Below are 23,671 nucleotides of genomic sequence, written 5' to 3' on the forward strand. Positions count from 1 at the left end.
TCTGATCAGGTATAAATGCGTGTTACATGGAGGTGCTGTGGTGACACAGGGACAAAGCACAACCCATGTATGGAGGCTTTAATCCTCTACGCAGATGTCACAGGTTCAAGACCCGGCCTGTTGACCCCTGCTGCATGTCTTCCTGCTCTCATTACCCAATTTCCTGTCTGATCACTCTCAAATAAGGGCCACTAGAGCCAATAAAAACAAACAAACAAAAAAGGTGTTAGATGACCACTTTGTTCATGGGAGACGTAAATGGATTATTGTTTATAAGATAAGAGTCAAAAACACCTGCACATTCGATGACATGCTAAAATCACAACGCCATATAATGGCAACTGCAGCTGATTCAAGGTGTTGTGAAGGTTTATTATATTCAAGGCAGCAAATAAGGAGGGGAAGAGGAATTTTGAGATTTTTCTAAATGATCTTTGCTACTTCTGCTAAAACTTAGGTTTTAGTCATGAAAGAAGGATCCTCGGTGTTCACCATCTGTTTTGTTTGGAGTCTCCCTCTCCGGAGCCCATTTGGTGTGATCAAAGACTCCTTCGGTTTACAAAAGACCTAAATTGAATTTAGAAAAGTTTTTGTTTTTATGCCTGTTTTGGTTTGTATAGCATAGGCAGTGACTATTAAGGCTGTAAACACTAGAAATGCATATTGTTTTACACTGAAAGATGTAGATGATTGATATAAAGTCACTGATGATAATGTCTTCAAGGTTACACAATCTAACATTAATTAACACTAATCCAGGAAAGGGTTAGTGTTTCCTGGAGCCTCAAACTGTGGCTCTCCTTCAGAGAGCCACAGTTTGCTCTCACTTTTAGCTACAGAGAACAAAACCAAATATTTCTTCTATAAAAAGTTGTTCCCTGCTATAAATAATTTTGTGGTAATTGAAAAAGTATCTCCTTTTAGGAAATAGATGTTTTCTCATGATATCTTTTCCCTTTGTTTGAGGGGAAAAAAACTATTTTGAGCTCAGAGTGATTATGGTTTATAATCATTTAGTTTATATCCTATTTAATCAGAATCCTCATGTTTCTGATTGGTAGATCCTTGTTTAAACTTCTACACAGCTTTCGGTGGCTGTACACACCATAATTCATACTAAATTAGACATAGCAGAATAATCTCTTGATCTCATCAGACTACTTTATTCCTGTCTTGCTGAAAAACTAATGATGATGAACGATGCATAAATACACTGGTATAAGCAAATATTACAGTAGTCTCATCCAGCTTCTCTTCCTGTCCCATTTTCACCAACAAAAAACAGCTTCTGAAAATTAAGGCTTTTCTGTCCATCTTTCTGAATTGACATATTGGACCTGCTTTGACCTGTTTTCTGGAACTACTTCTACAGATGGGCTGCCCACCGATGGTGTGTAGACACAAGACATTATTCAGCTGATTTTACCTCAGATCAATTCTCTGAGCTATTTTGACAGCCTAACAAAAGTAATAACACATTCCAACCCTACAATAATAAATGATGTCCCCTGTCCCCTATCATGTTTCTCATGATAGGGGACAGAGTTTTAATCCACCTTGTTTTTACTGGTTCTGCTCTAGGGTTGATTGTGATTTGTTGGTCAATATGAAAAAAGATTTTCATACTCAATCAAATGTAGTGACTTGTTTTATGAAGTAGCCTAATTGGTTGAGTTAAAATTCCACTTTCTTGTTTTGATAGTTACACATCTGCATTTAGAGGATCAAACATGTCCTTATGCCTAGTAGTTGCACCTTTAGTTAGAAAAGGCTGAAACAGATCCATGACTAGTTGTCACAACAGAATATTTTAGAAACATTCATTTCAGATATAACAATATAGTAAAAATACTTTAGGCTGTTTTTTTAATATAAATTTAAATAAAATGTAGTCACATGGACATCACCATGTTTTTAACACTGCAGTGAATCCTGGGTAGGTGACGTATGCAAGGTGCAATGGTGCTAGATGGCTCTAGTTCTGTTTCACTGGAACAGTCATTTTCATGCCATGAGTAACGCTCAGACCTTTGAGTTTGAATTGGATCATGTTAAAATAGAAGATGCTTCAGAAATGATGAAGGGAAATAAGGAGCAAGTGAAAGAAGAGGTTCAGTCAAAAAGCTGCTGTTTGTGCTGCTGCTTGGAAATTCTAACACAGAATGAGAGCATATGTTGCAAAGTGCTCTAGTTTCTAACTCAAGTTGTTTATGGAAATATATTAGAACACTGATTTACAAAGACTTAAATATTCTTAATTTTCACTTCCAGCTGGGCTGAGCAAATTTACTGGCTGATATTGCGTATTATGGTGGCATTCACACCAGCTCTTTGGAGTCAGCTTTAATTGAACGTTAGTTTTCTTGCGGGTTGTTTTGTTAGCCTGATAAAAACCAGCCCCTTATTGTACACTTTGGTTCATACAGAGGACCTGGTAAACAATTACTCGCTGAAAATTAGTGTGAAGAGAAAATATTTAAAAAGGACAAACACCAAAACCCATTGCTGCTCCTTTCTACAGTCCCTAAGGCCCATACAGAGGGCACAGCAGGAGGAGATAAACTGGCCTCTCCCCACAGCTGTAATCTGCAGCTCCAAAGCACAGCAGAAAAATTCTGTCAGCTGTCATCATGATTTTAAATGCTTTGAACTCTGCAGCTCAGAAAAAATGGATTAAAAAAGGACAACAAAAATCTTGATTTAAAGACACAAAAATTTCTCTTGAAGCTTTTCCATCTCTCTTTTACAGCCTGCAGTTTAAAAAAAACAGCCACAGCACGTTGTTCCCTCCTCTTTTTTGAACCTAAATCTGAAAATAAAAATAACTTAAAAACTAAGAAGATGAACAGCGTAGGGGACTCCACTTGGATTTCTTGGATCTCTAGCTTTATTTTAAAATGGTGTCTTATAAGAAATTATGGTAGACACATTGAGGCTCACATTTCTTTCCTGTTTTCTGTTGCTATGCTTTTTTAACGACTATCAGAAATAAACTTGATGTTGGTAAACATCAGGTCATACTTGAGTTGTGTTGAAAGAGCATTGGAAAATGTAGCATCATATAAAATTCAGCCACACTCAAAAATCAATTATTTTGTATGACAGTGATTTCTCCAGCCAGGCTCTGTATTGTGCTTTATTATGGTTGTTTTGATGGCTGATTCACAGATCTTGTGGAACGGATTATACTATGTACTCATTTTCTGGCTGTTAGCACTGGTACAAAGGTGACATCTTCACTACTTTGTAAAATTGCTTTGTAATAACCTTTGAATGAACTCTCAGACATTTTTCAGAAGATTGCCATGGTGTCCAGATGCTGACAGAAATGACCTTGATCAGTGCTCTCCAAAGAATCCTGTTAAATGTTTGCTTTATCCACAGAATCATAGATTTGATGGATTGGTTCAAATTGTAGAAAATATTCCACCAGTTCTCTGGGAGTTTTCTATGTAAGACTGAAATATTTGCCTCTTATTTAGGTCAATGGAAGACAACATTATTTTTGGAATGTTACCTGATTATTGTTGTTTGTTATGCCTAAAATAGAGTTGATTTTTGTTTTAGGTCATAATGTATATAGGCAACACTTGTTACAGGGATTATATAATCTTCTGGGCTTGGTCTTTAGGCAAGGCCTTGATACTTAAGATCGTGATTCAGTTCTCCCATAGTCTTCTCCTTCCACCTGTGTGTCTGCAGGAGACATGTGTAGATGTAGCAGGACAAAATGAGCAAGAACAGGATTTCAGAGTCCTGGAGGTTTGTGGGGTATTGTGGGGCAAAGCTGTTCAGTGATTTATAAACTAACAGTATTTTAAAGTCTATTCTTTGTGCTACAGGCAACCAAGTGTAGGGACTTTAAAACTGGTGTTAGGTGCTCTATCTTTCTGGTTTTAGTGAGAACGCGAGCAGCAGTGTTTTTATCCGTGGTTTGATGACTTCTGTTTTCAAAGCCTGGGGGAAAATACCTGATGAGAGCAAGAGATGAGTTTACTATTTCTATCAGATCATTAGCAATGACAGGCAGGACTTTCTTAAAGAAATGTGTGGGTAAGAACATCCAGACAGCAGGAACTTGAGTGATTAATCACAATTAATCACTATGCTTAACTTTGTAAGCTTGAAATGTAAAAATGCACACAGCTGTGCAAACCCTTCTTGCTGCACTCCAACTATTTAGAATCCGTTATCCACTATCTTGCATTTGTAGTCTCCCATACTCAACAGCAACTGAGTGAATGTTCACTTCCAGCCGGTAAATATACCAAAATACAACTGTACATTTAAAACATTATCTAACTGGTAATGTTCATAACTGCACATTATCAGCATGGGAGAGTACGGTAAATGAAGGCGTATAAATGCCTTGGTCATCACCTGGATAACAGACTGGACTGGAGACAGTCTGTTAACAGTAAAGCAGCAGGAAAAAAGAAGCGGCAGAGAAGATTTTATTTCTTGAGTTTCTTTGGTGTTTGCAACAAGATTCTGCAGGTTTCTACAAGTCTGTTGTAGAGAATGTAAGGTTTTTGTCATTATCTGTAGGGGTAGCAGCATCAGAAAAAAAGATGTGAAAGCCTCAACAAGCTGATAAAGAAGACTGGTTCTGTTCTGAGGAATGGTCTGGAACTCATGGAGATGACTGTGCAAAGAAGGATTCTTTTCTTTATGAACTTTGAGGACATGCCTGAGTGTCCTCATCAGACTGTCCTACAGTAGAGTGTCTTCAATCAGAGGCTGCACTTTTTCTTCACCGATTTCAGATCGGTTGGTTACAGCCATGTTTCTGTGACAAGCCAAATGCCCCAACATAAATGAACTGATCAAACACTCTAAACAGGGATGCTTTTTAGTGTACCTGTTGTCTTATATGTTGCATGTTTCTAAAGCTGTACTGTAATTTGAACATAATGTTTGATTCAGGTTTCTTCATTAGATTATAAAGATTGAATATGTGCATAGAAAATCTAGTGTAAATTGAAGTGCACCCTTCAACAATTCATATACAGTTATATTTCTGTTGTATTGTTTCAGCGTTGTATATTCCACAAGCACAACAGAGTAACAGCATTGCTTGTTAACAAGATCAAATTCTGCCACCAATGGTAATTCCAAACTTCCACTCTTATCAACCTACAGATCGTGGCTTATTAGTCACTATCTCCTGCCTGCAGTCCTGACCCCACCTCTGTTGAACCGCTGTGGGGTCAGCCTAGGTTTCATGTTCCTACCAGAGTGACCAACCCAACCACATTGGCAGACTTATGATGTCCCATAGCACTGTGTGACCAAGCTGGTGACCCCCTGAAGTGGGGGTGCCAGGATTTTGTAGTTCTCTGGGAGTTTTCATTGCAATAAACAGCATAAAGCAACAGCCAATAACAGAATAAACTGTTTTTCATAGCAGCAACCCACATAGTCACCTCTGCTGCTCAATCCACACATGCAGTTTCTTTACAAATGTTGCATCACTCAAAACTCTGCATCATTATGAGATTATATGCTAAGAGACATTGATACAACAAAGACATAATCAAACAAAGACAAATTTCCTCACCTTTGTTGTTTTTTAACAAAACAAAATTGCTGAGTGAAAAGTATTCTGGAATAATGTTTCAGCATTGCTTTTTTTACTTTGTAAGTACAGTAATTAACAGCATCAGATGTTTTATCAGCAGTGGTGTTGGGGGTTGTGGTTAGTAACATGTTTCAACTGTTTCAGAGAAAAGGGACCTTTGTTCCATAAACTATGGTGAAGTCAAGCAACGTAGCGATGAAGAGATGTTTTTAGGGCGGATGTTGTTCTAATGATGGGGATTTTACTTGACATTTCTGCAGCTCTGCATCAATGCAAACATGAAGAAACAAACAGCAGCTGAGCAGCAAGTGATAAGAAAAAAGAAATAACACCTTTTGAGCACTTCTCACTTCCCTCATATCTGCAATAGAATTTATGGTGCACTGAAAGCATAGCTTCCTATTTTCGTGTTTCCTGTCCCTCTAAATCTGTCGTTATGTACTTCAGCAGCCTCTTTCTGTAGATCTAAACCGATTAGGTTTAAATTCACACAGACTGGGTTTGACCTGAGGTAGGCTTTCAGAAACTGTTTTTACAAAATCTAGAAAAAATATATTATAATAAATATTTCAGAAATCTTGTAATGGACTCTCTCCTCAAGATTGTACTTCTCTTGCCCAATAGCCGCTGTAGATAAGCAACATTAGCCCATGCTGGGACCCTGCAAGGACAAGCTCATGTATACAGAGGATGGATCTCAGAAATGCAACTATGTTTTGTCAATGTCAATGTCAAATTTATTTATATAGCACCTTACAGCAGACAAGACTGCACCAAAGTGCTGTACAAAACAACAACACAAAAACAACAACACAAATGACAAAACAGAACACACATCATTTAAATGCCAGAGAGTAAAAGTGAGTTTTAAGAAGCGATTTAAAATGGTCCAGGCTGTGGGCAGATCTAATCTGGAAAGGTAAGTTATTCCATAAAACAGGAGCAGCAACAGAAAAAGCTCGATCTCCTTTCCTCTTAAGTCGAGTTCGAGGAACTGTAAGTAATAACTGATTATTTGATCGTAGCGTTCTGGACACAGACTGGAGATTTAAAAGGTCCCGAAGATAAGGGGGGGCTAACCCATTTAAAACTTTAAAAGTTAACAAAAGAATCTTAAAATCTATTCGATAAAAGACAGGCAGCCAGTGTAAAGATGCCAGAGTTGGCCTTATGTGGTCATGCTTCCTGGTTCCTGTGAGAAGCCGTGCTGCTGCGTTATGGATCATTTGAAGTCGCTGAATCTGTGATTTTTCCATCCCTCTATATAAAGAGTTGCAGTAATCCAGTCGAGTTGTTATGAAGGCATGGATAAGTCTTTCAAAGTCCTTAAAACCGAAATAAGATTTAACTTTTGCTAAAAGCCGAAGGTGGTAAAAACTCGATTTAACGACAGAACTAACTTGTTTATGTAGCTTTAGAGAGCTGTCAAAAGTGAAACCAAGATTCCTAGCAGAGGTCTGATAAGAGCGAGCTAAAGAACCAAGAATCTGATCTGGATTTGTAGTCTGAAGTTTCTGACCAAATAATAGAACTTGAGTTTTTAGGAATTCCTGTTTGGTAGAAAATAATTTCATCCAGACTTAACAGGTTGTGATGGAAAAATTACATTAAGGTATACGTACGAGCCCCAATGTCAAGGGACTCAGGGTTTTCCTCAACAAACCTGCTGAGCCTCATGGTAGAGTCAGCATCCCACCACTGTCTCCCACTGGTCCACCAGCACCTACCAGTGGTCCACCAGCCGTCCACCAGTTAAAAACAATTCAAAAATATGACTAGATAATCATGTGTTATCAGTTACTGAACCACTAACTATAGAATCTTAAAAAGGCACATTGAAATACAATTGAAATAAACAATGTGAATATTTTGCACTTCAATTAAATCCCAATGAAGTAATCAGTCTTAAAACAAGCGATGTAATGCTGGTCCCATTTAACAATAAAAGGCTTCTTAAGGTACAAAATTCAAATATTGTGTAAAGTTTTTTGTTTTTTTGTAAATCTTCCTATTTTACTTTGCGATGTCTGAAGGTTGGTGCAGTATTTTGATTGATGATCATTCCAGATGCTAGTTGGGTTAATTATCTGTGTGTCCATGATTGTTTGTCCTGTGTCTCTGTGACGGACTGTTGACCTGTACACCACTTCTTGCTCATCAATCACTGGTCATAGGCCCCAGGATTCCATCCATCCATCCATTTTCTAACACCCTTGTCCCTAGTGCGGTTGGGAGAGGTGTTGGTGCCTATCTCCAGCGAACTTTTCAAGCGAGAGGCAGGGTACACCCTTAACAGGTCGCCAGTCCATCGCAGGGCCCCAGGATTATGTGGGAATAGAAGTTTGATCAATCAACAGATCCAAATGATATGATTGATATAATGAGAATTGCTCATGAACATGTTTTTAAATTGGTTAAATGTCAGAAAAGTGTTACAAATAATTTTTATTTAAACTCTCAGCAATTGTTGCTGTGAGGCTTTTCTCCCAGCTAAGCAACATCAATAATCAAGTTGCTGGGCTCCCACAATCTTGAAAGGTAGAAAAACATTTGCCAGTTTTAAAAGATAGGGATGAAAATAATATAAAAGAAGTTTAACACTGTAATTGTTAAACTGAACAACCGTTTACCAGAGTGGCCATTATTTTTTTTATTGCATTCTTAGCTTTCTCTCTCATTTAAGCAGTTTAAGCATACAAGTAAAAATACTGATTGATTCTTTGTCCACTACCTGGGGGCAGAGTGTATTGAATACCAGCACAATGTTGTGAAGGCTCATTAAGTTTGCTTCATCCACAGAAAACAAGAAAGTTTTAAGTAAAAACTCCTAACAAAAGGAAGCAACATGTTAGAGGTATGTTCAAGAAGACCCAGGCGCTTTATTGCGATAACTACTGCTTGAAACAGAAAAATAACATTGATAATAGAGATTAACACAACTGCATTTTACACTTAGCCCCCTTTAGCTTTTAGGACCTGTTCGTTGTGACTAGGAAACTATACAAAAACTTAGTGCTTTTAGCTTGCAAGGGTCCAGAGGATGTCAAAGATGTTTTATGGACAACAATGAAAAGATTTAGCCCAAAATCTGGACTGTGGACACTGACATTAGCTTTGGAGACGTCTGTGCTGCTGCTACATGTTTAGCATTGAGATGTTATTTTAGGCTTGAATAGCTTTACTGACAGGTTAACAACTTTTAGCACAACTTGAACACAACATACTCTTTTTCTTCATCCAGTCAGATACATTTTTGAAGCAAAGATTAACCTGAGCCAAAAGAAGCATCTGTCATCCATCACTGTTGTTCTAAAAAAGATTAATTTTGATTAATTGTGTTATAATTTTTAACGCATTAAAACCTATGTAATTATTTAACACATTGCAGTAGGGGTGTAATATGACTACCATGAATTTTTGGACATGTGGATAAATAGCCTACATGTGTTCACTATCCAAAGTTTACTCAGATAAATGTGGAATGATTCATTCTTCTCTGGTGAATGTTTTCCTTTGCTCCATCAGTCCCAGCTGGATGTCTGGACAAAGGACATGATTTTAGAAGAGTGATTTGTAGGATGGAACAGAACAAAGTAATGTGCTGTTAGTAGTTGCATGTGTTTATAATCTAAAAGGGGCCAAAGTGTTGTTCAGCATTGGTTTGGCTCAAACTACTATTGACTTCTGAGTATGACGCATGTGAACCTGGCTTTTTTTTTGTCTATTTCTCCACATATTTAGCCATAAAATCTATAATAAACTCATGTTTTACTTTCTCTGTTGTTATATATAGAAGACCTTCCTGAGGTGAGTGACTCATAGATACTCACTTCTCTAAATATGATCTTTGATGTTTTTCCCAGTTAAAATAGGTGGTATGTGAACAAACCCTGGAGAAAACCTGTTCTCACTGTTGCCAGGCAATTTTCTGTTTTAAATTGATTCCTAAATTTCACATTTTCCATGTCTCCTCCTGACTTTTTTATTGTACCTTTTGTGTGTGGTGAGAAGTGTTTATACAAAAATCCAAAATGACCTGTCTTACACTTTGCCACACTAATTGCATGTCAAAACTCTTGAAATACACAGAATTTATAAATGTACTGTATAAGACTGTCAGTGTTTTTTCCTCTAGGTTTTTATAGGACAGAGAAGTTTAGTGATTCAATTTGTGACAGACCCTCTTCCTTTAAGACCTGGCATGCAGAAATTGTGTTCAAGGATAGAAATGAGCCTATCACTCCATGGCATGGTCATGTAGTGATAAAATCTTAAAAAAGGGGTAATTACATATTTACACATGAGCTGTCTGACTGAAATAATTATTTTGGTTTCTACGTTTTACTGCACCTTTTCAGGTCTGCACATGTGGACAGGCCTCTACTTTATTACACATATTCTCATGTTAAATAATAAAATAGATTCCGGTACTTTCATTTTTAATCAGCTTCCATTCAAAATCAAACTGACCTAGATCATTGTTTACTTATTACAGATTCTAAAAAAATGTTGTAAGTTTTGAAAACAGATGACTTTAGTGGTTGATTGAACAAAGTGAACACTTTAGCACTAGTCAAGCATGGAAGCTTAAAAAAGCCAAACTGGATTTTATTCTATGAACTCTTTATGTTCTCACAACCAGAATAAACATTTTACTTTCAACCTGTGTTTTAAAAAAAATTATGTTATGTAGAAGTGTTGCTCAATAGTGTAATCAGAGGACAACTCCAATAGGAATTGTATTTGCGTAGCAACTGTCATTCACTAGGCCTTGTTGAAATGGACATAACTTGTTCAAAGAGTAACATTAAAGATTTGTGAGCACAATGCATTTAAGTAATCTGCTAACAGTAAAGGGAGATTTACATCGTCCATGTCACAGAACATGGCTGTCTGCAGACAGACTGTTTGTGGCTGGCTGCTGACCAGTGCTCTGTGTTGTGGAAGAGTCACCAACTCTGCAGCTAAAGCTAACCTACCTATAGCTCAGATTCGGTTTCACCGCGCTTCAGTTCACATGCTCAATGTACGTCATTGGTGAGAACTGATGCATGTAAAATTTCTCACCACACTGGAATGATCCTAATAAATATGACCAGTCGAGAGTATGCATACAGAGTGCGCTCCGTATTGCTTGCTTCAATGCTCACGCATTGCGGTAGTCCATCCACTGAAAGTGAGTTCTGTTTAATTTGCATTGAGCTTGTTAGCACAGAACAGTCCTATGTAGCTAGAACTGTGGCCAACACTTCCTGTGGTGCACTGCAAACACTGACATGGTAGAACATGATCCACTGACAGGACTATTGGTATTGACAGATTGTACTGTCATCAATTGCTACTCAAGGTGCACTATTCTTTGCACCCTGTGCAGCTGAGTAGCTGAGTTAGGATGGTCAGCTCCATCATTCAGGTTTCTGACCAGGATGTCCCTTGTTGTCATGGGAACACCTTGGCATACCAAAGGTTTGGCTGGAGAGTGTCGATAGAGGAGAGGGATGTGTGGGACTCGACCTTAGATAAAGTGGAAGACATTGACAGATGGAGCATGATTTGTCTAAGGCAGGTATGGTCAATGCTATTGACATGTGAAGCTTGATGGAGTTATAAGAAGCATTCTCCTGTAGATAAATGTAAAGATCTCTATAAAAAACTTTTCTACATGTGAAGAACTTGCATCAACCTGAGAACTACAGGACCTGCTATGAACTAATGACCCCAGCCCTTCTATCAACAGTATTCATCACAATGTTCATTTCAGGCCTCGTTGACATTCTCTTTACTACTAAAGCATCATCTCCATCTGCATACTGTTCTGAGATGGGAACAGCTGTCTTTTTATAAGATATGATTTATAATGGAAAATACTCATTAAGTTAAACTTTTTTCAAGAGAAGCTATGATTAATAAAGAACTAAATATATAAATTTATTACGTTGGCGTAAAAACAGACAATTTGTCAAACAAATTGTCTATTTCCCATTAATACTGTTTATTTATCAGTCATGCAGCTCACAAATAGAATAGAATAGAATAGACTTTATTGATCCCTAAAGGGGAATTGCTTATTAGTTGACAAGCTACTCCATCTAGTGTATTAAATATTATTAATGCAAGTATAACCAGAAGAGATAACGTTTATAATATAGATATACCAAAGATGAAATAATCTATATCATGATGAGATAATCTATAAATACAATAAATAATATATATTAAGATATTCTCAACTCTGTTTTATAAGCAGTTAATTATAAACCACAACTGGTAAATAGCAGCTCCTCTATAAAACACATTTTAACACGTTGATTGGTTTCTCATTGCCTTTAGATGGAGGTGTGTGTTTTCCTGTGTGTCATGATGGGTGATTGATTACTCAGTGACAGAAACAGGCTCCTGCCCCCATGACCTACAAGGATAAGCAGTTGTGGATCTAGAATTATTCATTTGTTCACATTTATTTAGAGAAATATTTATTCCATTCAGTCCAATCATACAGTCAGTTACCTGCACTCCACATCATTCCTGGTTATAAAAGAATTGTAGTCAAGTTCAGTTTATTATCTCTACTGGTAAAAGGTTGTCTGTCTAAGACAATCCAGACGACTGCATTGAAACAATTGCTTTGCAGCAATCACTGCTCCTAAATAAGCACATAGGAACAGTGGGAAAGAGAACTCCCCTTTAATGGGAAAAACCCCTAGCAGCAATATACCGGAACAACAGGAAACTGCAGTCTCTAGATGTTGTTTCCAGAATAGAGATGTGTTTAAACAATAAAAAAAAACAGGGTGTTGAATTATCATCAACAGAAGCTTAGCTCAGAGTCTCCTCAAGTAATGTTTCAAACCTAAACAGAAATACAACCAGATGCACCTTATAGGATGAGGGGAAAACGAAGAACATAAATTTAATGTCACCGATATAAGCAGATACAGATAATTAGTGAGTAGTAGGAAAAACTAGCAGAGTTATGAAAGGTTGTCAGTTTGTCCTCAGAAATAACTCAGGAAAATCTAATCCAGTCTAACTATAAACTTTATCTAATAAGAAAGTTTTAAGTTTAGTCTTAAAAGTATACAGGGTTTCTGTCTCAGACTAAAACTGGATCTGGTTCCACAGGAGAGGAGCCTGAGAACTAAAGGATTTGCCTCCCATTCTACTGTTAGAGCCTCCAGGAACCAGCAGTAAACCTGCAGTCTGACAGTGAAGTGCTTTGTTAGGAACATCTTCACCAATCAGATCTGTGATGTATTATGGAGTTAATTAATATTAATTTATATATAAGAAGGACAGAACTCTGTTCTGGAAGGGAAGCTAAAATATGAGAAATATAATTTCTCTTTTTAATTTTTGTTATAACTCTTGTTGTACAGTTTTGGATTAGTTGAAGACTTTTAACCACATTTCCAATTTATCAAATGAAACAAAAAGTGAACAATAATCTTCAGAAGATCAGGTGATTGTGGTGAGTTGTTACAGCAATGGGAGGAGAACTGCTGTGGTTATGGCAGGCCATTTTAGCATAAAATTGGCTTCACCACATTTGCATTCTTGATTTCTTTGCTATCTTTTCTACATTAGTTTATGTCAACATAATTTTGAAAAGATGTGTCCACCAGAATCTCAGAAACAAAAGGAGACAGCTTGTCCAGCTGAGTCCCCTCATTGTGAGATCGGCATAGCAAAGACAACCTGCCTGACAGCGGCCAGCTGCTCTAAAAATAAGCTCTTGTTTGTATTTTTGACAGGGTTTGACCCCTGCTGTGCTTTGCAACTGATCAGTGGAGAGGCTAATGAAAAGGACAAAATGTGGGGTGCATTTGTATAATTAAATAGTAAGGGGTGAGCGTTGTTACATCCACTTACATGTTTTAATGAGCGTTGATGGCAGATGATGGTGCTTCAAGCAGCACGTGACACATGCTGCTTAAAGACTTTCATTTGGAGATGAAAACAAAAAGCAGTAATAAGGAAAAGATACATGGATAAAAGATTCTCATAGTTTTCCGATTAGAATGGGACCATATTTCTCAGGAGACGTTTTCGTTCTGTCCTGTGTGTGTATGTGAGCAGTGTGGCAGAAAACAAGGGCATTTTGGGTTGCCATAAAATGGTTATTAATTCACAATATCATTTGCATTGTCACTTTCATTTTCTTTCCATGTCCTTTCCACCTAAGTTTATGTGTTTTGGTGCAAACAAAGTAGAAAGTCACTGCTGACATGCAGGACTGAATTCATCTTACATAAATCAAATAAAGCACGAAGCCAAAGCAGTTAGCGAAGGAGTTAGTGAAGCAGAATATTAGAGAAAATGTGGGTTAAAATGAGCAGCAATGAAGGTCAAAGTCACTTTGATGAGCACCAAATTATTTTATCCAGAGATCATTCGTGAAATGGCAGGGGATGCTGCGGGCTACTCCTGTCAGCAGCAGGGAGTACGTCCCTGCTGAAGATAATGCAGTCTGTGGCATTTAATGATTGGGTCAGGTTCATTAAATCCATCTTAACTCCTGTTTTTTGTTGTTTGATCCTGGGCTTTGTTCTTGTGAGGTCTGCTGCAACATCAAACATTACAGTCATCTGGACAATGACAATAGGTCAACAATCTTTTTCTGCAAGCTGAGGAGTTTAAGTGAAGTAAAGCTGCTGACTATATCAAATTGATATCCAAATATCTTTGCATTCAGAATTGCAGTTACATAGGATTATTTAAATCCAACATTTTCTTCAATTGGCTGAATATTACATCAACGTAAAATATGCAGGTTCATGGAGAATATTATTCAATAGTTATTGCGCTCCAAACAGTCCTTTGTGATGTGACTATAGCACACATTGATGTGGTGATGGGGAAATATTCACTATATATTGTGCAGTTCTAGTTTTTATTATTTGTACACCATGATCATCAAAATTACCAAAAAAAGGTTTAAAATATTTTACTCTGAAATGAACCTATATATTACAGTAGTTTTACTTTGAAACGAGTCATAAAAATTATTCAGCATTGTTATAAAATTCAGATTTTTTTTCAGATGTGTTCAAGATCTTTAAATATTTGTGTACAATTAGAATAGAATAGAAACAAGCAACAACCTTTCAGAGGTAAATTAAATCTGGAATGTAAATACAAATGTGATTTTGCTAAGTAGTTCAATTAAGTTACATTTAATGCTAAACTGCAGTAATAAATTATATAGCCTAGACTGATGTATTGCCATATTGAAAACATTATGATGAATGGGAAATATTTTTGTCCCCTTTTCTGAGGTTACTAAGGCAAACAATGTCACTTTTTAATATTATGATAATGGTTTTTATATTTTTCCTCTAAACGATGCTGACAGCCTGTGATTTCTGTCTCTGTTTATTATCAAGACTCCGCTTCTTAAACATGAAAGACTCCAGTCCTGCTGATCCAACATTTCATAAGATTGGGCTTTTTGAAATTAAAGTTGCTAATGCCAGAAATGATAGAGCGGGTGTCAGAAAGCAAAAGATGAAGCTGTGAATATTATTTAAGTTATGTCTGCCTTTGCACTTTGCTCGCAGATGAGATTCCGTACAAGATCCTGTAAATTAGAGCGAGCGTTCCCATTCGACAAATTATGGTGAATAATTTTTACTGACTCATCAGGTCAGCATGTCTACCTATGTGAGTTTCAGTAGAAAAAAATAAACTATTGGAGACCAAATGTAGATTCTAAAATTGTCCAGTTACATTTTCGAATTCTATGTGAATTCTATTCTGTGCAATATTTATATTTCCTATATTTATTCACAATCTGAAGCTGACTCTACGTTATCCCAAAGCATTCAAGGGATCGAAGTCTGTCCAGTCAGATCTGATCCCAGAGCATTTTTATTCGTCCAGAGAAGACAGGGCAATTAAAAAGAGAATCAAAAAAGTAAAAAAGTATTCTTACAGTCCTTGAGAGTCAGTATGTAAAAATATATATATATTTAAAACAAACTGCTAAAGTGAGCATTTCTTATCCCAGTGACTGGGATTGATACATGAGACTTTTTTGTTTTGTTAAAGTGATTCACATGTTTTTTTATTTACTGCCCAGCAAATCAGAAACTCAGACATCAGTTCCAAAACAGGAGTCAAAATTGCCTCTTATGCTCTAAATTATAGAAAACACCTGCAGTCAAAATGCTAACCAGTGAGTCTCTCACCTCTCCCTGGCTAAGGAGGGACGAACTTCTGTCTTCTTCACTTAAAAGAACAAGACCATGAAAGTCCAACTGAAAGCACTCTCTGTCTCTAATTAGTAGACTGTTTGCTATGAAAGAAGGTCAGGTTTGAAATTATTGTTGCCTTTTGTTTGCAATGCCTACCTGCAAAAAAATATGCTGTTTCTAATACTTCAGCTTAAAGGAGTTTTCTGGATCATCAGAACTCTAGGTGAAAGGTTTAGCTGTAAAGGCGAAGCCACTGGATATAAGAGTTCCATAACGGACTATGGATTGATTTTTCTACCGTCACAGAACTTGCATAATGTTGGCAGCAGGTGAGTGTGAGTACCTCTTAACACCGTTAGCTAATGTGATCAGCTTAGCAAGTGGTGCACTCCAAGCAAGGTTGAGCTGAAACTTTTTTTTGTCTTGTCAGCAAGGATGAGCCTTTTGTGGAGCAGAAATATATTAACTGGGTTTTCCGTTAAAACAGACCCAACTATTTCACATTATGTGTGCACGATGCTGTTTACAAGCTTCATGGCATTTTATTGTCATATACTAATTCACCACCATTGTCCTCTCTCTTTTCTTTTTGTGTCTTAGTGAGCTTTTGGGCCCAGAGTTTACAGAGACATACTACAACAAAGATGGACAGCCTGTGACAGTGACCAATCACAATTACACCGTATGTATCAAACAGGACACTTGTGTCAAGTGTTAGACATAATGTTACTTAGTGATTTTGGAGAATATGAAAAATCAATGTCTTACTTATAAACTATGTGATGCGGAAGTGGATATATATTGTGATTGCACTAACGTTTGATTTACCGTAACAGTATCAGACTGTTTGTCGCAGCCTTTCGTTCCAAAAAAAAGCAAAAATAAACTCCAATAAAGGCTGTGGGTGGTAACGGGTGTTTTGGGATTTGTACGCACTTTGCCGATTCATTTATTGTTAAAGTTGAAATAAAAAGTCTTGTAACTTAGTTGAAATAAAAAAATACTTTCCATTTAATGTCCAAGTGCTCAAGTGTTCAAGTGTTCCAGTGTTCAAGTGGTCAAAAAATCATTCTACCACAACCTCCCGTCCACCCCAGACATTTACCAAACAATCCACCAAACAATCCACCCCACACCCAGCACCCGGTGTGTTCTTAATCGCTCAAATTGGTGGGCGGGTCTAACAATTAACAATGTAATCTAAATAATTCCAAATATAAAAATCAACCACAAATTTTGAATCTAAATTAACTTAAATATATTCCCACTACACAAAGAACAAAACAAAATTGGTAGAAATTATAAACTACAAAACCTTTACATAAATGGCCACGACACTGTTTTTACGTGTTTATTGAATCGAGGAAAAGTTCCCCTCCACTATATGTTATACCTTGCTGTTGCTAAAAGATAAACTGTGTCACGAAAATACCACATCACTTACTTTACCTCGGGGAAAATAATAAAACAGCTGTTTATTCATTTTGGGAATGAACGGAGTTTTCAGAACTCTGGTTTGTAATCTATTAATAAAGTTTGGCTGACCTATCTGACTATTTTGTTGACATTCCCTTTAGCGCAGTTCCATCTAATGGATGCATAACGTAACCCCAGCCTCTACTGTAGCGTCTATTCTATGCGCCTTATAATGCGGTGAGCCTTATATATGAAAAAAGTTTTAAAATAGGCCATTCATTGAAGGTGCGCCTTATAATGAGGTGCGCCTTATAGTGCGGAAAATACGGTAATATGATCATAGCAGGTGGTCTTGGCTATAACATTAATTCAGTGGTGCAACCTCCTGGTTTCATGTTTTTATAATATTTTTTTTACAAAAATGATGACATTTCCTTAGTCAGCCATTTTTTGCTAGCGCTGTCAAACACAACATAGATATTATTGGTATCTACGTATATACGCTGGTATATTATGAATATTTACTTTAAAAGTTTTTTATTGAATTCCACATGTACTTATTCAAAAAGTAGCAATTTCACAAAGATCCAGTCCGCAATTTCACAAAGATCCTGTTTCTCTTCTGAGTTTCCACAAGTTCCAGTTTTCTAATTTTCTTTCAGCTAGAAGTTTTTCACAGTTAAATGTTTGCCATTTAAGGATTGAGTATAAATGTTTTAGTTTTTAAGTTTAAGGCACTTTTCCTCTGGCTTTTGTGCCAAAATCTTCAAAAATACTTTTAAAATCCTTCAAGACCACTTCAAAAGAAATCTGATCTGGTCTTCATATGATCTTAAACAGTTATAGTTATGCAGTCTGTGCTGCTTTGCAAAGCCAAATGTAACCTCAACCCTGTGTAGTACTGTGGCCCTCATTCTGAACCAGCTTTATTAAATCACCATTCATAACTAACTTGTTTTCAGAACTGAACCAGGGATCCTGAATGATTACTACCATTGCAGTACAAGAACAGAGAAAAGTCCAGACTGAAAAATGCCAGAGAGCTGAAGTCATTTAATTTAGATTTATTGTTGGTCACTCAGCTCATAATGTGGATGATATCTTGTCTGTGCACATGAAAGGTGTTTTCTATGCCAGAGCCTGACACAGATGGCAGGTTATTCCAGCCTCCTGAGTGCTTCAGGACATTATCCACATTACATCCTGTTCAAGAAATGAGATTAATTACTGCAGGCTGGCAAGGAGAATTCTTACCGACAACTGATTGGTGTGTTGGCTCCAATAGAGCCTCGGTGCTGCTTGCTGTTCAAATGAAATACCTCATTTCATGCTCCAATGAGCTGACAGGGACGTTTGAATGAACAAAAATCAACATGCTGGCATAATTTCATTCTTCAGGTGGCAAACCTTTCTTCAGTATTAGCAGTGGGTCTTGAGGCCCATTGGGAGACCTGCTTTTCAAAATCAGGAAAGGTCTCATATCTTTGTACTTGAAAGTTTTAATTTCTTGACTTTCTTCTCTGCTCATGTAGCTTTTATCATAGATTACTTCAGTTCCCAGAAAGGTAACTGAAGTAAACAGTTACCTCCTCAGAAGGAGGAGTGCTTCCTCTTTCAGAACAGATCAGAAAGGAGGAGGCACTGTCTCAGCTTTTGCATTTTTAGTTTGATTCTTACATTTACTATTTGTGAATTCCAAAGTCTTGATTATTTTTCCAAATGTGAACATTTGTTCTGCACAGTGCATAAAGAGTACAATGATACACAACATTAGTTATCTCCATTACAAATAAATCAGTCTTGCAGAAGTATTCACAGCCCTGTTTTGGAACAAACATGTGAAAGAAGTAATTGGATGTGTTGGAAAAACTAACCCTGCACATTACCATAAACTAGTGCCAGGCCATAAAACAATATTGATATTTTATTGGGGAACAAAATAAAATAAAAAATGACAATATTAATTAAAGTAGTCTTTAAAATTCAGTAAATATAAAAAAATATATATAAATAAAATATACTTACTTTTCTGGGGACGCTGAATATAAAGGCATGCCACATCTTTCAGATTTGCATTCATTAAAAAAATAAGTCTGTTTTTTATTTTCACTTCACTTGCATTAAAGTCTGTCGCTAAAACATGACAAAATTGGAAAAATTTCCACAAGTATGGACAGATGTGTAACAAACCATAAATATTAAAATGACTTTGATTCCACATACTATGAACTATGCTGACAAAGGATTGTCAAAACAAATGCTGGCAATTAAGCTTTAAGTATATCAAACATGTTCTGTAAGTGTAATGGGTTTTTTTTAAAAGCAGCGGTTCTAGCTGTTCACCGCCTGCAGCTTTCAGGCATGTAGCAAAATGCCTAGAAGGAAAGTCATCAGTGAGGAGCTTATGGCTGGCACACACTGTTATATAAAAAAGGACATCAACATGACACACTCTTCGAGCTTAATAGTATCAATTCATGATGATAACTTGTCACGCTGTATGATGTGAGATTATTATTTGCTGCTGCAGAGAATTCAGATTTTTTGGATGGAGTGATGTACCTGATTCTATGGGTCAAATTTTGTTGTATCAAAAGAATGTCACAATTTGAAATATTAAAATGTGGTAAAGCACTGCTCACCTTTTGCAAACATCATGTTTGAATAGATTTAACATTCACCATTTTCACAATGTTCAAATATTGCAGACAATGTTTTCCCGAGCTGAAACTGTCGTGAACAGAACATGATTTTGTTTGCGAAGACATGGACAGGAAAAAGAAAGAAGCACTGATTTAATGGTTTTGTCTTTCAGAATCACTGCTTCTACCATGGCCATGTCAGAGGACATCCAGATTCCTGGGTGGCTCTCAGCACCTGTTCAGGAGTCAGGTACAGACTGAGAACATCTGCAGCAGCGCTTCATTTTACAACAAATACAACACAAAAACAATCGGATGGTTTTCCCACTAAAGATTCTGAAAACATAAAACAAGACCTTTTTCTCAATTTAATGTATTGTGGTGGAAATATCCTGATATTTGGACTCTAAGATAAAACGGATTATTGGTTGAATTATTATTCTAAATTGTTGCAGGTAGTGCTCTGATTGGGTTTCCTGCTGTGGCTGTTTTTTCACTAATTTAACTCTGAGATCTAAAAGCTGATATATCCAGCATGTTCCATATCAGAGCTTGAAACTCTTAAGAATTAAGAATTAACATAAAAATGTTGACATGCTCTTTTCAGTCTTCTTATCTACTAAAAGTCAGTCTCTCTTTGGTTAATGAAAATTAGTTTAATAAACTATTAATCTATAAAACTATTGATCAAATATTGATTACTTCTTGCATCTTTGCGCTTTGTCCATCTTCAATTTAAATACTGTACCTAACCTGACTTGACAGGTAGTGGTCAGCACTGCTAATGACTAGATGTGGTGTGTTCTCTGATTATAGAAATCAGTTCCATTTTACTGTGATATAATTCTGATTAATAAATTTGTGTCAAATAAGAAGATGGTTTATATGTGGTTTAGTTTTCTGATCCACTTGAACATGTCAGGTTGATTATTGTCAAACCAGGAATGTTTGTTGGCATTCCCAGATGTTCCATTTTATTCTCATTCTAAATACTGTATTTTTAAATTAACATATTTTATCATAATTGGCCGATTTCCGTGAAAAAGTGCATGATCAGTGATGGCCAATCACTGGCCATCTCTTGTTGCCGATCACTAAAACCGATCACCGCAGCAATCCTAAGCGATGTCTTGTGGAACTTCAATGGTCAGAGTGAATGGGAAATCTGCTTGTTGCGAAAATTACCTCGGGGGTGAAGCACGTCAAAATGCATCAACACAACCAATCTAATATGGCATTTAAAAAACAAACACTTGACGGACTATGGTTATATCGAGGCTCACTGCAGGAAAAACAAACAAACATCCAGATCGGTAAGTCAGCAGGGAAAGCAGCGCACAACTACCAACATTCACCCTGAATAGCAGGTCTTCTGGGAGTTCTCTTACAGCCTTGGAAACATAATGACTGAAGAAAAAAAAAGAGAAAGCTAAACAAATAACCCATAAAATAATTTAAGTCAATGAGCTAGCGGTGTAAGACATTGGTTCCGCTCCCGCTGTTGGACCGCCGCACCGCGCTACTGGTAGTAATATTTCACAGACGTAGCGCCGTTTCTACTCCACCCACCAGTGAACTCTCACACCGAATGTCAAGAACAGGCAATCAGAACCAGCATTAATCAGCTAGAAGTGCTTTCCGGAAGTTTTGATTCAGTAACTCAGGATTGTTTATTTTGATGCAGCCTGCATTTGACTTTGAATTAATATTAAATTTTTTACTTGACATTATTTGATATAAGAAGTGTTGTGAGACTGATTTGACTCATGTATAATTTAGGATACTGATAATTATTTTACTGATTGCAGCTTTTTCAGTTGCCCTTTTGACTGAATAGCTGCTGTATTGTGCCTGCAAATATTTTGCATGTTTATGTCTAAATTAAGTGAATTTATTACCAGATCATTTTTTAATTTTGCAGGTCACATAGTAGCATTTATACCTAAAGCAAAAAAATTTACAGCCAATCCAGGTGATTTGCAGTGATCAGTGATTGGCAGTGATCGGCCCTCATGGGTGATCGGCAGCAAAAAACCTGATCAGAGCATCCCTAGTTTTAATGCTTCTTATGTGATCCTCTGTGAGCAATTTGTTTGATAGTTTCAAACATGCAAAATTGACCATCTTAGACAGATTGGGGTTTTATTTAAGATTTTGTTCTAAAGCTTGTTTTGTGAAGCTAATCATTTTAAAGACATGTTGGTGTCTGATGGAGGCTTGCTGCTCAGCAGTTGTCAGGTTCTTTGTCCTGAGCTGGGAATGGAGCCAGATGCTGCTGTTGACAGCAGCTTTGACGGGAACACTGGAGAGATGGAAGTGGAAAAAGCTATGGAAGCCAGCAGAATGCAAATGTTTTTTTAACTGTCCAGTCATTCACACAGTAGTGAAAATGAGAACTAACGAACACTAATTTGCTGTTGGATGTGAGAAGCTAACAGGAATTTAATTAAGCAGGTAAATGTTGTTTAACGGTTCAGCTATGGAAAGCTATGAAAGTATATTCATTAATAAAGTACATTCATTCATTCATTCATGAATGCTAATAGAATATTTTTCAATTAAAAATGCTTGCAAAAATAACATGTACACTTTGTCTGTATGAAGACTACTTTTTATCATATTTCAGAATACCATAAATGTTCAGCGGAACAAGCTCAGAATTCACTTCCTGACTATTCTAGAGGCTGTGACATTACTAAACATTATCAGATCCAGGAAAATTGAACCTTAAAAGAACAATACCACAGAAAATATTACATAACATTAAATGTTATTTATCTTAAACTAAACCTAAATTGAGAAGCAGCCAATAGAGAAATGTTCAGGCCATTTTCAGGAGCTTCTAGAACCACCTAGTTTAGCAGTAAACATCCTTTAGATGCCCTGATGAGTCCAACACATTACTGTTAGATATTATGGAACAATTCCTCTTTACAACACTGCTTCACTTCATCCAGTTTTTTAGATTTGATTAAGAACTGCTCTCCTCCCATAGTTAGATTGTGCTCTGTACGTTGACTAGGCTGTTAACACTGAACAGCAGGACAGCTGTCAGACTGATGTCTCCATGTTGAAGTTTGGAATGTTTTGGTTTACAGAAGAGTTCAACTCAGTGACTTCAACTATTCTTGTTAAACAAGCCCTAATCGTCACCCTTCATCACCGTGCTTCCCAGTGTGTGTGTACTGTTTCATCTGATTTGCTTATTTGGTTCTTTCCAAATATGGTGCTCTCCATAGATGAGATTTTCCATGCTAACTGAGTCATGCAGCTCTGTTTCTCTGAGGGGGAAGAGTAGAATCACATATGAATGCTTTCCACTAGTGAGATATCAGATGCTGCTCTGAGGTTTTCCTCTATGGCATAATGCATTATACCGCCTCTTCCATCACTGGAATGAAAAATGTTGAAATAAAATTTAAATAAAAGAACGTAAGAGTTTAACTGATGCTTAAATAAATGACAACACCAACACATTCTGTCTTCTAAAGCCAGCATCACCCCACTGATAAAAGTGAGCTTTACAGCAACGCAGAAGACTCATCCAAAAATTCAGTTTTACATCTGAATGCTGATCAAATGATAACATCAGACAGATGTTCCGGTAAACCAGCAAAGAGATCAAACTCACGGGAGCAGAAAGAAATGTTATGTTTGTTGTTCTGGAGGATTTAGAGTTTCTGTGTTAAGGCATCTGGGAGAAGCCACTCTACAAGAGAACTCTCTTAAATGTATAATCAATAACTGTTAGTTCCCTTCAGTTCCCTCTTTACAAGATCAGTTATTGCATAGGTATCACCTTGGATACTCTGCTATTGTTGTAAGGATTTTGTTGAATC

At 36.9% G+C, this 23,671-nt stretch overlaps 1 protein-coding gene and 1 long non-coding RNA gene across 2 annotated transcripts in view; both read left to right on the forward strand.

The window, feature by feature from the left end:
• The window catches only part of adam19a (ADAM metallopeptidase domain 19a), a 163,365-nt gene that overhangs the window by 98,035 nt on the left and 41,659 nt on the right, over window positions 1-23,671 (forward strand). The window contains exons 4-5 of the mRNA XM_028038532.1: window positions 16,375-16,456; window positions 20,006-20,082. Coding sequence (XP_027894333.1) covers window positions 16,375-16,456; window positions 20,006-20,082 — 159 coding nt within the window. The remainder of the gene's footprint in view (window positions 1-16,374; window positions 16,457-20,005; window positions 20,083-23,671) is intronic.
• On the forward strand, window positions 4,244-12,357 carry LOC114157544 (uncharacterized). Its single transcript, XR_003598187.1, has 2 exons — window positions 4,244-6,294; window positions 7,119-12,357. It is a non-coding gene; the product is annotated as an uncharacterized LOC114157544 (long non-coding RNA).

The sequence above is a fragment of the Xiphophorus couchianus genome, chromosome 14, assembly GCF_001444195.1.
Source record: "Xiphophorus couchianus chromosome 14, X_couchianus-1.0, whole genome shotgun sequence".
Lineage (NCBI taxonomy): Eukaryota > Metazoa > Chordata > Actinopteri > Cyprinodontiformes > Poeciliidae > Xiphophorus > Xiphophorus couchianus.